At 38.9% G+C, this 17,583-nt stretch overlaps 2 protein-coding genes across 4 annotated transcripts in view; both read left to right on the forward strand.

Annotated features, from left to right (window-relative positions):
- Positions 1–17,583, forward strand: part of LOC143287420 (uncharacterized) — a 36,675-nt gene that overhangs the window by 16,836 nt on the left and 2,256 nt on the right. Inside the window, exon 5 of one of the 2 annotated variants that reach the window (XM_076595416.1) lies at positions 3,478–3,523. In XM_076595416.1, the coding sequence (XP_076451531.1) occupies positions 3,478–3,523 (46 nt within the window). Of the gene's footprint in view, positions 1–3,477; positions 3,818–17,583 lie in introns of those variants that run through there. The other variant, XM_076595409.1, reaches the window with a different exon arrangement.
- The window catches only part of LOC143287401 (trafficking kinesin-binding protein 1-like), a 37,166-nt gene continuing 27,004 nt past the window's right edge, over positions 7,422–17,583 (forward strand). Inside the window, exon 1 of one of the 2 annotated variants that reach the window (XM_076595397.1) lies at positions 7,422–7,810. In XM_076595397.1, the coding sequence (XP_076451512.1) occupies positions 7,789–7,810 (22 nt within the window). In that variant the 5' untranslated portion in view covers positions 7,422–7,788. Of the gene's footprint in view, positions 7,811–14,062; positions 14,230–17,583 lie in introns of those variants that run through there. The other variant, XM_076595388.1, reaches the window with a different exon arrangement.

Genomic DNA, 17,583 nt, shown 5'->3' on the forward strand with positions numbered 1-17,583 from the left:
ATATAACCACGTTGGTCGACACAACATAAAACCAAAAAGCAGTAACCTTGCTGTGCATCCCATGGTAGCATTCAGTCAGCATGTTATTGTGTTAGCTGAACAGTAAAATATAATCATTGTGATATCAGAGGCTGCAGAAAACTACACAGTTGACGTGCTTCATGAATGATATGAAATGGACAGGTGTCATTTTTATGTCTACTTTTTTCATTTCAGAATTGATTTGGATAACTTACATGAGCGCTGTCCAGTTTCATTGCTATCACAGTCCTTGTGATACTATATACACAGGGAATATATTCACAAACTCAAAAATGGGAAAAAGAAAAATGTGTATTTCTTGACTGTTCAAATACATGAATAATGTGTTTGGAACAGTTAGAATATATATCTGCCCTGCAGAACTTGTTTAATTAATTTTCCAGTATCTGTCCACTTTAATTTTTTTTTCTCAAAAGTCCTCACTTTCTCTGTCTCTTCTCTACACATGACTTGGTTGTCAAGAAGCCTATTTGGGTGTGATTTCTATAGTTGATATTTTTTCAGATAACTATAATAGATAACTGTTATAGTTGACTTTTTGTCAAGTTTTTATTTATCTTTTTAGCTGTTTCTTGCAGATATAGGACACTTTCTCTGCTGTTAGCAATCATTTGTAGCAGAAACAGGAGGGAACAGAACAGTATGCTCCACATCTGTTAAAATGATTACCTCAGTCCTGAAAATACCCCAGCTCTGAATGTGTTTCTGTGTATGTATGTATGTATGGAGTATGTTTTGAAATCAAGTCAACACAGAGTATCACAGAAAACTTCTTTCTGTGCACTCTTGAACAATAACATAAAATTATTTTGTACTGTGTGTGTTTTTGTGTGTCTGCACATTCACATTCACACTTTTGCATGTACATGCATTTATCATGTCAAAGTGGTTCTGAAGTACTTTATTACTTTCTTGTTTGAAATCATTTATGTGCCATTTACTGGCTATTGCAGTCAGAAGAGAATTTGGTGATACAGTGGAGAGAAGGAATAGGCAACTAAAATCAGGGGAGATAGTACACACTCGGCTCTGGAATCAGGAAGTAGCTAGCTTACCTCCCTTATGTCTTCCCATTTTTGCCAACGTAAGTTTTCCTCCCATATCTCATTCTGTGCTGTGCCTCTGTGAACTTTGATCATTAAATTGTGAGCTTTGGGCCATGCAAAGTTACATTTTGAGATACTTTTTTGGTCTGAATCTGTTTTAACATCATATCCTCTCCATGGTCTCCATTTGCATAAAAGCAGAGGATATAAAAAATCTTTTTAAGGGACGAATGAAAAAAAGGGAGAAAAGTTTTTTAGTTTTCCCTGCCTGTGATTGTGAATGAAAGTTTGACCTCCAGTGTGTCATTGCCCACGGCATAGAGTTCTTTTATGTAGCTGACGAGAAAAACGAGATTTTAATCCTTGGATGCACATTCAGAAAGTTCTATGGTAAAGCAGTGTGGGGATTGGCAGCTCAGACAGAAAATGCTTTGTGCAGTTTTATATGCATGCTATTAACACATACGTGCACACCCACATCCACACCCACACACACATACCAGGATGAAGGTGGCAGAATGGTAAAATACTTATCTGCCTGTACAGTGTCTATGAGAGTCTGGGTTTGAATCCTGGTCTTACCCTTTCTCCGAAGTTTGACTGGAAAATCAAACTGAGCATCTGGTCATTCAGATGAGACAGTGAAATGAGACCTTGTGTGCACCACATACTTGTACTCAAAAAGAATTCAGTGTTTTTTCATACTCATTGCAACATAAGTGTTGTCCTCTGGCAAAATTATGTTGAAGATCTGATAGGAACACATGTATGTACTCAAGGCCTGACTTGAACGTTGAGTTCTACTGTTGGTCATGTATTATCCACCTAGCAGGTGTTTGCCTTGCATGCACACACACATGTGTACACACACGCATGCAGTACAGTTGAGATTTGAGGGCTTTTTGACAACAAAAAAAAAAAAAAAAAAAAAAATGTAGCACCAAAGAGATGTAGTATATCAAACATAAGTCAAACCATGCCAAGACAACTTGGCCAAATTATCCTTTGCACACTGCTGAAACATATATTTCAGTGAATTGAGAAATCAGCTGGTGAACAAATATACACAAAAGCCTCATCAGGAAAAGTAGAATTGGGAGATGATTAGAGCATTTAAGTGGGGAATCAGTCAGGGATGGCTTGATCATATTGATAATTAATTTTTATGTAAGTATAATATGTATAGATTTTGAATATTTTGTCCTATTAGCATCTTATATAGACTGATGAGAGTTGTTCTTTGTATGTGAACATATGTGTGTGTGTGTGTGTGTGTGTGGTTTACTCTTTTCAGGAGTGTGTAATTTCAGTTTACATTTTGAGTGTGCGTCATTGCATGACAGAGAGCGCAGATTTGTGTACACAACCTTGACAGCTCCAGCAACAAGCAGACATGAACAAAAATTCTACAGGTGTTTACCTCATGCATAAGATTGAAGGTGTACAGCCTTGCAGTTGTGCCTAACATACTACTAACCAAACAAACCTGTCAAAATGTGCAGTTGAATATTTTCATCTGTCTTTGATTGCCAAGCAGGGAGAAGGCATTGTGTATGTGTGTATTTGGTGTGTCTATGTGACTCTTTGTGGGGGGGGAGGGGGGCGAGGGGGGTGAAGTGGGTATTAATGTGGACAGAACTACTGTTTTTGGATTCTTTCCAACTGAAATGTTTAGAGCTGCTAAGTATGTCATGAAGGCAGTGAATATATTATAACAGTAACACACACCGTCACAAACAGGTGGGACAGAGGGAGAAGAATTTTCTTCTCCTACTTCTTCTTCTGTTATTTGTGGGCTGCAACTCCCATGTTCACTCGTGTGTACATGAGTGAGCTTTTATATGTATGACCGTTTTTACCCTGTTATGTAGAGAAGAATTTTCAGTTGGAGGAAAAAAGGGGAAGTATAGGAATTAGACTAGAGCCCCTTGGACACAGCAGTACTGCCTCAGAGACAAATAGAGAAACACTTAGAATAAGAAAAATATAGAATAGAGACCAACGGAGGTACTGAGAGATGAGCACAAAATAAAATTGATGCTTGGAATAGAGACATACATATACAGAGAGAGTTAAAAACAAAAAAAAAACCAAAAAAAACAACAACCAAAAAAAAAAAAAAAAGCTTTTGCAGAACAGAAATCTGTGTAGGTACAGTCTCAATGAGAAACTGATGGTGGGTTACCCAGTGACGTGAAAGCAGCTGAATGCTTTCAGGGAATGACCCACGAATGGTGGGGTTTACATTATGTGTGTGTTTGCATATGTGTAGGTGTGAGCAGACATACATGTTTATGTGTGTTTGTGAGAGTGTAAGCCAGGTTGTGGAGCATTATTAATGACTTAAACCCATACAGTTTATATGCCACCACATGGTTTTTCTTGACAGCTAAGCAGCAAGCCTACAGGTTTGTGAGACCACTTTCAAATGCCAGGTATGGAATCGTCATGTTTGCTTGATAGATGACACCCCCTTCTTTAGCTATCAAACCAAAATTGCAAAGGCATTTCATTTCCCCTTTACACTGAAAGGAGCATAAACATGTTGTCAGCACCTTAGTACATGCTGCTGAATAAATGTGACATCAGCACTGAACTGGTTAATGTGCAATGAATGATATGAAAAATAACCCGGATATGGAGATATTGACAAAAGAGCATTGTGTTGTTGGTGCATGCAGGCGCGGTTTTGCTACTTGGGTGTGTTTGCACATTCATGCCTATCTCTGTGCTGTAGGGAATTTTTTAATGACTGTTTAAAACGCTTATTTAAAAAGAATAAATCTGATTGTGCAAGTGGATGTTTGTGCAAAGTGTGTGTGTGTGTTTGTGTGTGTGTGTGTACATACACACAGTCAAATGCACACAGATGCACACTCATAGTCATATAGCATACACATGCATGCAAACAAACATGCAGCTGATCAAGCAAACACTGATATATACATATTATGTGCACACATGCATGCGGCATTTGCAAGCATGCAGTCACACACACTTTGACACAATCATTGCACACATACTTTCTCTCTCACACACATAGATGCATGCAAGTACTAACACACACACTTACATGCACATGCATGTACGCTCACATGCATGCATGCAGGCACATTCACACACACACACACACACACACACACACACACAGACTGAGATGAACATAGATAATATTTTTCTCCTTGGTCTGTCCCTTGAACCTATCCGCTACTCTTCGTATATATTTATTTATTACCTGTTTAGTGTTAACATGACATCATACAGTGTACAGTTTAAATCATTTACATAATAACTTACAAGCACACACATCAGCATGACCATGCTTTTTCTGTGGAATTGAAGTATCTCCCTAACACAATTATTGTTATCAGGAGCAGATAGAGAGTGTGGTGATGTTGGGAGTGGGAGTGGGGAGCCATGCACTTCAGTTAATGAGACCAGGTTTCCATATGACCTTTTGAACCAGGTCAGGAAATGTGGCCAGTATGTAAGGACCAAATGACATGCCTTCCATGCTCCGTCAGGAGCAGCTTGCTGGTTACATATCTTGGGTACAGCAGCTTGTTTAATCCTACAGGCATAGTGAATTGACTGCACTGACTAGGTTTCTGTTATGCTGCTGAACTTAATAACAACAAAACCCTTCCCAGCCATGATCTGACATTTAATGACCAACTAAACAAGAAACCACCCAGTCACAACCAGTAACACAAATAGTGTCATGAGTTATGTTCACACTCCACAAAAAGAATAAGAAAGCCACCACTTAAGCATACATATATATACTTCAGTGCACACACACACACACACATATTCACACCATACATACCAAAGAAATGGATCACATGCACACATCACTGCCGCCCCCACCCCCACCCCTGCCCCGCACCCTTCAAACACAAACCAAACACACATATACATACTTATGTATAATCATTAATGTATATATACTGAATAATAAATTACACGGTAGCCAGATGAGAGGCAAGAGAGGAATGAGATGAAAGAGAAGTCATACAGTAATATATGTGTGCACACATTCTGATACACACATAGTAGAACACACATCCATAACATCACAGCAAGAAAAATACACCCAAAAAATAGAGAGATAGAAGTGAGTTACAATAACTTACAACTCCAGGGCTGCCATGTTTATATGTACATTTTACCAAGAAAAATTATGACTGGAAATGTAAATGAGGAACATTCAAGTCCAATGTTTGTTTGGGGCATCCCTTTTGTTGAAGAATATTATGAATTCATTTCTGCTATGATTACAAATCTGTACAGTTTGAACTTAAAATGTTCAAAGAATCTCTGATAATTCAGCTTGCAGTAATTTACTTTCCTTATCCAATATCTGTCAGTCAGTCTGTCTTTATTTCTTTATTATTTTATCAGTGGGAGAAGTTGGGTGTGTCTTTTTTTTTCTTTCAACCAAACTATTCCCCCTCCACCACCACCTTAAATCTTATTCCTTGACCATTATCCTGACGTATATGTTAATTTTCGTGTCTTGTAGTCGTACTCCCTGTTTCTCTCTGCCCCCATCTCCCTCTCCTTCAGTTCTCTCTCTCATTTTCCTTCAGCCAAGTAGTGTTGTGTATGTGAAATTATTATTCATGTATCCATTATTTATGATTAGCACAGTGATTTTTTTTCAAAATTGTTTCCCTTTTGAGGGCTGGATGAAAAGAGTGTCTTGCTTATTCTGTTACCCTCAGAAAAAGAAAAAAAAGAAAGAAAGAAAATAAGTTTAGTGCATTCTATTTCCTCTGACATAACTTGTACAAAGAAAGCAGTGGGGAGTACAGGGGCAAACCAGTTTTGTGGGCATGGGGTCTGTGACCAAAATAGCATGAGGAAACATTAGCAGGGCCTCAGTGCAGGCTATCATCTCCTTGGAATGTCCTTGGAGAGGGTTGGGTGGTGGTGGGGAAAGACTAGGCTGGTTTTTGTCAGCATTGCTTTCCAGCAGTGGTTTGGTTTGTGTTTGTGTGTGTGCGCAAGCATACTTGTGAACATTGCTTCTCTCAGTTTGTCTGGCCTGTATCTCACATGATGTGTGTACATGCATTGACATGCACACACACACGCACACACACACACACACACACACACACACACACAGGATCAGTGTGTGACAGCAAATAGACCATGGTCACACATAAACAAGGATTTTATGCAGAAAGAAGTGCTCCAGTTTAGAAAATGTTGTACTAACACTGTCCTTTCTGTTTGTTTCACACTGTCATAATTTGCAGTCAGTTTTGGCTCTTCATTTTGAAGTGATCATGTACGGTTGTACTGATGTAGCTTATTTGTATCAAAGGGGCTCTTTGTTCATACGGGCCGTAACTTATAAACTGTAGTCAAATGAGAATGAGACCCTGATTCATTTGTTCCCTCTAGATAATGACCTCAGTTGAAATGAACTGTGAAAGACTAATTGATTTTATCTTATGCAGAACTTGGTAATAATGGGTGTGTCAGTGTCAGTCAGATAGAGAGAGAGAGAGTGTAAGTGTGACAAGTGTGTGTATGTGAGTGTGTGTGTGTTTCTGTGTCTGTGTGTGTTTCTGTGTCAGAACACACTATCCTGTCAACACACACACACACACACACGCACACACACACAACATCAGAATGTTTTTAAAACAGCAAACAAAACCCTTCGCAAACCAAGCAAGACAACGCAAGCCAACCAAATCATCCCCATTGAAACAAAACAATACGAACACCCTCAGTCAACGCATCAATCCAATCCAACCCAGTTCAACCCAATCCAGATGAAACCCAACCTGCGCAACTCAGGGAATTTCATTTCAAAGCAACTCAACACCAAAGGAAAAACATGTCATTGGAATACATATGAAAGCTACATTATCTCAACTTTGAGCCAAGCTCCTTTTTTTTTTTTTTTTCCTGTGTCACATTTCTAACGTTGGTCTCTGGTGACATAAAATATCACATCTTAGGTAGGCTGGCCATAAAAAGGACAGAATGTGTCCAGATAAACACGTTTTTCTTTCAGATTGAAAGGTAGTATTATGATTGTACAGATGTACAAGCACTGCAACATCAGCAGAACAGTTTGCTAAAATATTATACTCCTCTGTTTAGTTGGGCTGCTCTTCACCAAGCTGTAGCCTTTCAACAACGTTGTCATTTACACCTGTGCTTCCTGATAGTGGGGGTGAGGTGTGTGTGTGTGTGTGGGGGGGGGGGGCTGCTTGCTGACCTTTTGTCTTTGAGCTTTGCTCTGAGAACGAGTGCACTGAATGCGGAATGCATCTTCTCAGCGCGGCACGGTAGTGTCTGTCGGGCAGCTCGCCAAGGAAGTGGCTGTGTTCCGTTCCTCTTTTTCCAGTATTGTTTCTTCTGTGAGAAAGAAAGCTAGCTGGCGAGTCATCTCTCAGTTTCTGTGCTGGGGCTTTTGTTTCCTCCCTAAGGAGGCCACAGGTCATGCTTCAGTGGTTTTAGAGCACTTGGGACTTTTCGGGTACCAAGATGTCGGTTAACAGGCGAACGAGCTTGTGACCTGTGTGTTCTTGTACGGAGAGAAAAGTTTGGTGGCACCAAGTGGCATCACAGACAGCTGAAGGTTGTAGGCTGCCGCTGTGTGCCCAAGTGTGCTCGTTATTGATCCAGTTAGACACTCTTGGGATGTAGAAAAACTACGCATCACCAGTCTGACATGGCTTTCTTTTCGGATGCAGGTAAGCCACACTTGGAATATGCTTTTGTTTTCTGCCAAATTTTAACTCTCTGTTACCTGGTTACCTGTACTTCTGACAGTCAGAAAGGCGATAGGTTGAGTTGTGATTCGTATAAACGCCATCAGTAACACACTTCTAACTCACAGAGCGAATTTTTCATCTAATCTCTTGGGGTGATTCACGGAAACAACACAACATGCTTGTAGGAAGAGACACGTTTAAATTTTTCTTGCAACTTTGTACAAATTTTTTGGATGGTCGGCATTTTCAGTTCATTATGTTGGAAGCTGTCAAAAGTTTATTCTTGAGGTCGCTAGAGGAAAGTTGTGTTAGATGGGTCATTGAGTGTTGTGTGTTATAAAGTAACAGAAAATGTGTCATCGTGTATAAGATTGGGTGAGCCAGGGAATACCAACTGAGCCAGGTTTGAAGGTCATGTTTACACACTATCTCTCTCTCTCTCTCTCTCTCTCACACACACACACACACACACACACACACACACACACACACACACACACACACACACACACACACACTAAATAATAACAACTAAATAAGTGCAGTGGAAACCGGATGTACACATGTGTGCTGTGTGTGACTGCTTCAGTCATTGTGTGTATAAAATTGTAGAGACAGACATGTGTATATACATGTGTGTGTTGCTACATTCATGAACAATGAGATGGCCAGATCTGTATTGTTTTCCAAATGCCTCCTGAAAAACATAACAGATCTTTAAAATGAAATGTATTTAATGCTCAATATGCTGCTCACCATGATTTGTATTCCAGTTTTCAGTTTTTAAAGTAATATTTAATTACTTCAAGCATCCAGCATTATCACACATTTCTTATAGTAGCTGAAATGGAACTATAGACAGTGATATATATTTAAATGTTGAGTATTTGCTAAATTCAAGAAAAGAAAAAAAAAGATTAACTTCAAACATCAAGCATTATCACTCATTTCTTATAGTTGCTGAAAATTGAAATGGAAGTATAGACAGTGATAGATTTTTAAATGTTGATTATTTGCTAAATCTGTTGAGCAGATGCCTGACCAGCAGCATAACCCAACGCGCTTAGTCAGCCTTGAGTGCATGCTTACATATTTGTGTACCTATGAAAGTGGATTTCATTTTACGTAATTTCGCCAGAGGACAACACTCTCGTTGCCATGGGTTCTTTTTCAGTGCGCCAAGTGCGTGCTGCACACGGGACCTCGGTTTATCGTCTCATCCGAAAGACTAGACGCTCAGTTTGATTTTCCAGTCAAACTTAGGAGAAAGGGCGAGAGCGGGATTCGAACCCACACCCTCACGGACTCTCTGTATTGGCAGCTGAGCGTCTTAACCATTTCTGCCACCTTCCTCCATTATATGACTAATCATTACTCATCGTGTTGAGCAAAGCCCTCAAAATGTGTACCAGCTGTGAAGGACTTCCTGTCATCATATTATTCAGAAAGAGGGGGAAAAAGGGGCCACAGGCACAAGAAAATGATCAATACAAATGAGTTTGTACCATGAACCTGTTTCTTTGTCTGTCTCTGTCTCGCTGTCTTTCTTCTTTGCTGATGGTATCTACAGATGACAGAGTTATAAATTCATAACTTGGCTTTAGATTTGTCTAAAGCTTTTCGCATAAGAGAGAGAGATATGTCATAATTAACTGGTATAGTTATAGTGACATAAAAAAATATATTATCACCACTTGTTCATATTTGGTTATGGCCTTAATGAATGAATCATCAGAATCTGAATCTGAATCTCTCCCTCTTTTATTTTCATAGGGGAGGGGGTAAGGAACAGTGAGGAGGGTTGGGATGATCTAATATTAGTAATAAATGATAAAGTAATATTTACTCTGGAAAGACAAACCAAGGATGAACAAGCACTTGTAAACACACACACAAACACGCATGCACACACACGCACACATGCACACACACACACACACACACACACACACACATTTGTGTACACATCCATCAGTGTAAACTAATATAGTTTTAGAAGCTATAAAACCACTTCCATGCTGTTTATACTATACACATGTGTACACATATCTATCAAAGCAGACTACTGTACATTTAATTATACAAGCTAGAAAACCACTCTCATGTTCTCCACACTGCTATTAGTCCTTCAACCTCACATGCAAATTATTTGCCCAAAGAAGAAAGTAAGTTATCCAAATACATACATCATGAAGATGACAATGCAGCAAAAGGAGACAGAAATAAGAGAATGCCTGTAAAACTTGAAAACTTGTAAATTAAATTTATGACATTCGCGATTTACAGTTCTCATTGTAACAATAAAACCATTAAAAAATCATTCAACAGAGTTCATCTTGGAACAAAAAGCAGCATATTTATCATATATATGTTTCATTCAGCAATTCAGCATGTCTGCCTAAATTTATGTGGGTCATATCCAAGTTGTGCGGCAGAACTTCATTTCAAATACTCTGTTTTTAACTTAATTTGCTTGCAAGAGAGAGAGAGAGAGAGTCATAATCAGTAAAAAGGTGGGGTTGAAAACAAAAGTGAAACCAGTAACAGCAGTAAAAGGTGGGGTTGAAAACAAAAGTGAAACCAGTAACAGCAGTAAAAGGTGGGGTTGAAAACAAAAGTGAAACCAGTAACAGCAGTAAAAGGTGAGGTTGAAAACAAAAGTAAAAGGAGTGACAGCAGAACAAAGACAAATCAGAACTGTAGTGGATTCATTTGCTTCTAATTCTATTGAGTTCCAATATTTGGAAATAGAAAAAAAGTTAGTGCCCTTTGATCTAGCAGATGGGGAAAAAAGTTGGTGCCCTTTGATCTACCAGATGACTGGTTTTTATGTACACAGAGGTCAGATACAAAACCATACAGTTTCAGGTTCAAGGAGGTGTCAATGCATGCAAAATGATCAACACTACACCAGATCTGCTGAATGAAGGGGGAAAAAAAGAGCATATGCCTTATCTTTGCGTAAACCCAACATGCTGATCAGACTTGCCTACCCTAGGTTTGTGTAAAACATTAACATACAATGGGGGGAAATATGTGTATACCCACACATTCCTGAACACGTGACACCAGAAAGCAAATACACCCACATGTATCAGAAGGCATCAGCATGGTTGATGACCCCTGTCTCACCATTTTATAGTTCATTTTCAAAAACACTTCACCAGTCGCACAAGGTGTGGCCCCAAATGAACCCTGTTACTAGGATGATAGCAGTTATTTTTTTAATTTTAAAAAACAGGCTGTATGAAGCAGTAATTGCATCAAGGACTTTGACGTTGGTTCTACTTCTGGATCTGCCAAGCTTAGGAAAAATTGAACATTTATACTAATTATAGATTAATTTGGATACAATAACTTTGTTTTACTATCATTTTTGCCATTGAGAGTGGGAGAGACAGGGAGGAGAGAGAATGTGTGTGTGTGTGTTTAACTATTAATGTGAGAGAGAGAATGTATGTGCATGTGCCTGTACATGTTGACATTTGAATTTGTTTTGACTGTGCATACATATATATTCCGTCTCCTAAATGCCCTGTGTTTATGTCATTGTGCACACATATAATATGATTACTTGCTTCATAAACATGTCAGATGTACTATTGCATTTATATATATATATATATATATATATATATATATATATATATTATGTCTGTTGACCTGAAAAAAGCGGACACACCTGACTGATTATGGATGACACGCCTCACTGCCATAAACAGCCTGTCCAATATCAATACAAGGATGGCCTTGACTGGTATCCAAAAAAACCTGCATCAGCTGACTCACTCAATTACATCTGCCTGTGTAGCAGGTTATAAGATTATTGTGACAAATGTGACTGTCAACTTTCAATAATGAACGACAGATTCATCAATAAAATTCCTAGAAAGCACTCATTGTCATTTCGTCCATGCCCCATTACATTGTTACATTATGCTTTTAGTATCATTATTATACAAATGAATATTATAACACATAGAGATCTCCCAGATCCAGATGAGACAGTGACAACAGTATAGGTTGCAGCTGAAAGAAAAAGAACTGGGGTGTTGTTGGAGTGAAGAACAAAGAGGAGCACAGAGAGAGGTGCATTATAACAGGAGCAGACTGCAATGAAGGGAAGGATGGGAGATGAGAAAGAATGTGATTTTGAGTATAGTACATGTATATAGATGATTGGGGTTTTTTTGTGGTTTGTTTGTTTGGTTTTTTTTGTTTGTTTTTTTTTTTAATGTTTGTAAGAGCCTGCAGCAGAGGGAAAGACATAGGGTAAAGTGGTAGAAAGAGGGATACATCATATAAAACCAGTAAAAAGACAGATCACTATTGCCGACAACAGTGTATGAAAGAGTTCACAAAGAAAAGGGGGAAGAGGGGCCAGAGTGTTCATTACTACTGAATGAACTGGAAGAAACTATTTGATTGTTTAATACAATTAGGAAATACATGCAGTCCTCAGTCGATACTCTATTGTATCGATCATTCTCAGCTATGCGTACACTTACATTCAGATATTGTGAATTAGAAGCCATTGATACCTGGGTATATGGATAACATCATTTGTACAAGTTTTTTTATTGTTATTTTTCAAATTATAAAATTCCGCTTATTTGAGATGATTAGATTTTCTATCATTAATTTTAGTGAAGCAGCATGATATAATTACACTTTTGGAATCTTGTACAAAGAAAGAGAGAGGGGTGTTTATTTGTGAGAGAGGAAGTGGGAAGGATGGGTGAGTGGTTTCCTAAGTGCAAGACCCTGGGGAGAGAGGTGAAGATGCTGTTGTGGTCTTTGCATGATCCAGGGACTAGGGAAGACAAGCTCAGTGTGTCTCCAAAGGGTGAAGTGGTCATCACTTACTGTAGCTGAAGCTGAACTGTGTTGAGAGAGAAGCTGAGCACCACTTGAAGTATACTTTTTTGATTTTTAAAAATTTGTTTACCGTATATCTGTGTGTGTGTGTGTGTGTTTCCTGAATGCCCCCCTACCCCTCACCTCTAAAAGTAAAGCACATGTGTGTACACACTTTCGTCAAACTTTCATCATTGAGGGATGACAGCTGGAAAGAACATTTGGATACACTGAAGTTTTATAATGGCAAATTGAATTCAGAGTATGCTTTAGGCGCAAAGATTAACATGTTTTGCTGTGTCACACAATGAAAGATAGTGTGGGCACAAAATACAGGGGAATGTGTACATAGACATGATTATTTTGAATGTAGGTAAACATTTGTTGACTGTGTCAGATTATCACTGTTGCTATTGTTTAATAACCTAAAGAAGTTGTGTTTTGCCCTCTGCAAACTATATCCTGTTTTTGAGCAGATAAGGATTAAAAAAAAAAAAAATCATCTATCTTTGCTTCAGCATGTAGAATGGTACCAGCCTGTTAATTTTATCTTTCTTTGCTTCAGCATGTAGAATTGTAATTCATACATAGCTTGTTACACTGAATGAAAATGATGCAACTCCATGGCCATCTGTAGGTGCTTGAAGGACAAGGCAGATAGAAAGCCTGAAGAAAAAACATGGCCAGAAGAATTACACTGTTGATCAGTATACTTGGACTTACCTGAATTTTAAAAATTAAAAAAAAAAAAATTAATAAGTGCTACTAGACCTGAAAAAAATCTTCAAGCAGAATTGCCAGAAATGGTGGACCTCACATATTAATTGTGCTCGTGTTATTACACATTAATGTTGTTTCATTAGCTACATACAATAACTTTGAACAAATAGCTGACTGAGCCAGTCATGAACCATAAACAATCGGAATCACACACACACACACACACAGGCTTGCACTTACTTACCAGGCGCAGAAAACACGTGTGGCATGCAGTCTGTCAACTGTTACATGGACTCCCATCCTCTGCACTGACCTGGATTGTGCAAGAGCCCAGTGTACAGAAGCTTAGGCAGGCTGCAAGAGCAATGTCCCACGTGGTGCTAGCGTGTTCGTGTGGGAGAGACAATCCCCGCTGGAGTTGATAATAGCACATACTGCCGTCGATGGAAGTAGTACACGTGCACTCATCTGGACCGCCTTATGCAAATACGTAGCCACCCGATTATATAACATTGACAGCCAAGTGTAAAACTGTTGATAAACATTAACAGCCGAGCCTGACGAACAGACAGGGAGTTTCGTGTTACGGAAACAAAGTCTGCTGGTGTGGACCGCCCTGAGTCGCACATCCTTGCTGGGATGAGTCAACGGCATCCTGTGATTTGAGAGAGAGCCCTTGTGACCCGGCACTGTTGTAATTTGTGATGGTGGTGTAGTTTTCCCGAACTTTGTCGCCTCGTCAACGTGAGGCACCATAGCTGTCTTACTGAACCCAACGCGTAACAGAGTGTGAAACATGTTCTCAAGAAAAGTGGATTATGGTAAGTGTGAATGCGAGTTGTATAGTAGAGTGTGGCATGCAGTAGTGCAGGCCTTCGCACTGTTGGGGGACGTCTCGGCTGCTCTCAGCGTTAGCTCTTTCTGACTGTCCCTTTCTGCCAGCCGCGTGTTAAACAGCAGAAACCTGGCCTGTGGCCAGTAATATTCCTCTTTATATACCCTTCATTAAAGTGAGTTTATGCATTCACTCATTCGTGGTTTCTTCCTTTCATTATACACTCGTTCACCCACCCATAATTGTAAATTTGGCTGATCGTATGAGATGATATTTTGTAGACTTTCACAGTTGGACTCGCTGGTGGGATCGATATATTATATATTTACGGTTGATCACTGAGTCACTACTTTGCAGAAAATGTGGCAGGATAGGCCTGTGTCGATGAATACGTGGGAGTACATGTTTGCACATGCGGATTACACACACATGTGTGTGTGTGTGTGCTCACACATGTTTGTGTGATAGGTGTAAGCTCTTTTGAAAACTCAGGAAGAAAAAAAAAGATTAGACTAGAGTGTCCTTTCACAATGCACAAATTAATGAATTATACTAACATGAATAGGCTCAGAGAAAACGGCTCTTTTTGTTGTTGTTGTTGTTGAAAGACTCGGTTATATGTGGCTTCTTAGAATCGGTAATGATGGCTGTGAGTGCGAGGCAGATGAAAATAAGGAAACAACTGTACTGATGGTGTTCTAGTATAGGTTTCTGCATAAAGTATACACAAAGTTACAGGTATGATTCCACACTGTGCTTTTAAAAGAAAAAGATTAAGATCATTATTTTAATGATTTTCAGATATCACTATTTTAAGATGATTTTTTCTTAAAATATGTTCATAAAGTATGGATGCAACAATCTGGAAGGCTTTAGTATTGTTACTTTTTCTTTTTTTGTCACAACAGATTTCTCTGTGTTGAAATGGGGCTGCTCTGCCAGGGGAGTGATGTATTGCCACAGTGCAGTGCCACCATTTTCTCTTCTTTTTTTCTGTCTGCAAGTGTGTTTGTTTTACATTTCAAATGCAGGGTAGGTTTGGCTTCATACTTACAGGAGGCTTTTGAAACAGGGACACCGCTGTGGCAGTCATAGAATGACTTTGTAAAGTAGGTTTGACTCTACAATAAAGATACCACTAAGTGAAGAGGGCTTTTTATGATTTAAGAGTAGGTTTTAAGTGGCCTTGTTCCTAAGGTTTTTGAACTGTGAATGCAACTGCCAAGAGGGCTCCGTAAGTCTTTAAACCAAGCAAAGTCAACAGACCAGAAGTGGATAAGAGGACTGTGTCATCTTCTTAGCTTGAGTGAGTTGAGAAGGCGGGGTAATGGGTGCAGAGAGACAAACAAGTAGACAGGCTGTTCTGGGGTGAGGATTAATTTTATCAGTCCATTGGGAGTAAGGGTGGAAGAGGAGGGGTAGGGATCAGTACCCTGTGACACTAAGCTGACCCGTGGGTATTTGACCCCTGTGACGTGCAGGTCAGCACAGCTGAAGGAACCACTACCTGCATGTTGTTGTGAAGAGTCAAGGGTGCTTTCTGGGCAGGGTTTGTTAGCTGTTTTATTCTATTTTCCTTTCATGTAGTTGCTGTCTTGACCCTCTGTGACTGAAAGGGGCTTTTTTCTTTGTCTTTAATGTACAACCCTAGTCAGCAATGTTCACCTCACTTGTCTTTTGTTCTCTTTTCCCAGACACAGGGCAGTTTAAGACTGGAGAAAGACCTTTGTTTTCTCTGCTGTCTGTAAGGTTAGATTGGTTCAGTTAGTTGACCTGATTTCAAAACTGAGATTGTTAGAGATTGTTGACCTGATTTGTCAGATGTCTGTCTGCTTACTTGTGCTCAGTATCAGTTAGGAAATGGGAATAAGGAAATTGGAACAGCTCACTGTGTGTTTGTTTGTTTGTTGTTGTTGTGTATGTGTGTCTTACAAACATTACTTGCAGTTTTTACGCTTGAGTATATCTCTATTCGTCAGCATAAACATTTCTTTGGGAGAGAGAGCCTGAGAAACATTATTATTATATATATCATTTTACTGTAGGTGGGTTTTTTTTTGTTTGTGTTTTTTTCAGTTGGATAATAATCAGATTTTGAAAGAAATTGCTAAGTGACTATCTTTAGGGAGAGGAAATGCATGTCATGGGTGTTAGACCACCACTAGTGGTATTACTGGTTTGTATGCTACTGATGACTTATTTTTAAACGAAAGTTCATAGGCATTGTGAAAGCCCTTGTTAATGTATGTCAATAGTCATTGGCTGCTGGATAATATTGGACAGTCTGAACATTATTGACTTCTTTATGAGTGCTAGTAGTGTGTGTGTGTTTAACCAAGTAACTTAAAATTTCCAGTCACTTTAAAATAGTGTGTTTAAGTTCTGCAGGGCAGTTTTATACCAGGCAGTTTAATTCAGTGCACATTTTTAAATATCAATATCTGATGGACATGATAGCTGAGTGATTAAAGAATTTAATTTCCATCAGGGATCCATTTATGCATGTGGATTGAATCTGGTAGGCATGATTTGTTAATTAAGGGTAAAATTTTTCTGATTTTTCCCTGTCACCGCATGTATAATTCATAAATTTACATGACATCAGAGACATGATAATAATAATGATAACGATTAAAATATTGTTTATCATGCACTCCTGGTTTAGATGAAAATGCATACATGTCCAAGTGCTTTACAAGAAAAGTTGTAATAACACAGACTGACAGAGCTAGAGAAACATGACAGAATGATTTCAAACACCCACCATCCCCCAAGACACAATGCATACATAGTGCAGTGATCATGTATACATTCCCATACTCACACATGAACATGTGCACATGTATACACTCACACATACACCCCCACAAACCATCTTAGACATTGTACACACACACACACACGCACGCATGCACGCATAACGGATATAATGGAAATTAATTACAAGCAATATATTCCTAGACAGCCAACAGGTCAGGGTACCAAACAAACAAACAAAAAGTAAGAACATCAGGAGTGGTTATAATGTGTTTTGAACAGACTGGCTTTGAGAGCTGTTTTAAAGGTGAAATGGACAGTGTGAGGAATTCTGTATAGGAGTGAATTCCTGACTGAAGGACCTGCAAACAGGAATGTCTGTTATAATATATATATATATATATATATATATATATATATATTTATGGTTTTGTTCTGACATGTGAGAAGAGAGAGAGAGAGGGAGATGACAAATGAATGACGAATGTTTCATTAAACTGATTAAGGGTAAAAATGGATGAGCTCACTAAAAACAATAACAAAAATCCTCTTTAAAAATAGATGAATCAACACACACAGAGAG

Source organism: Babylonia areolata, chromosome 1, assembly GCF_041734735.1.
Source record: "Babylonia areolata isolate BAREFJ2019XMU chromosome 1, ASM4173473v1, whole genome shotgun sequence".
NCBI lineage: Eukaryota > Metazoa > Mollusca > Gastropoda > Neogastropoda > Buccinidae > Babylonia > Babylonia areolata.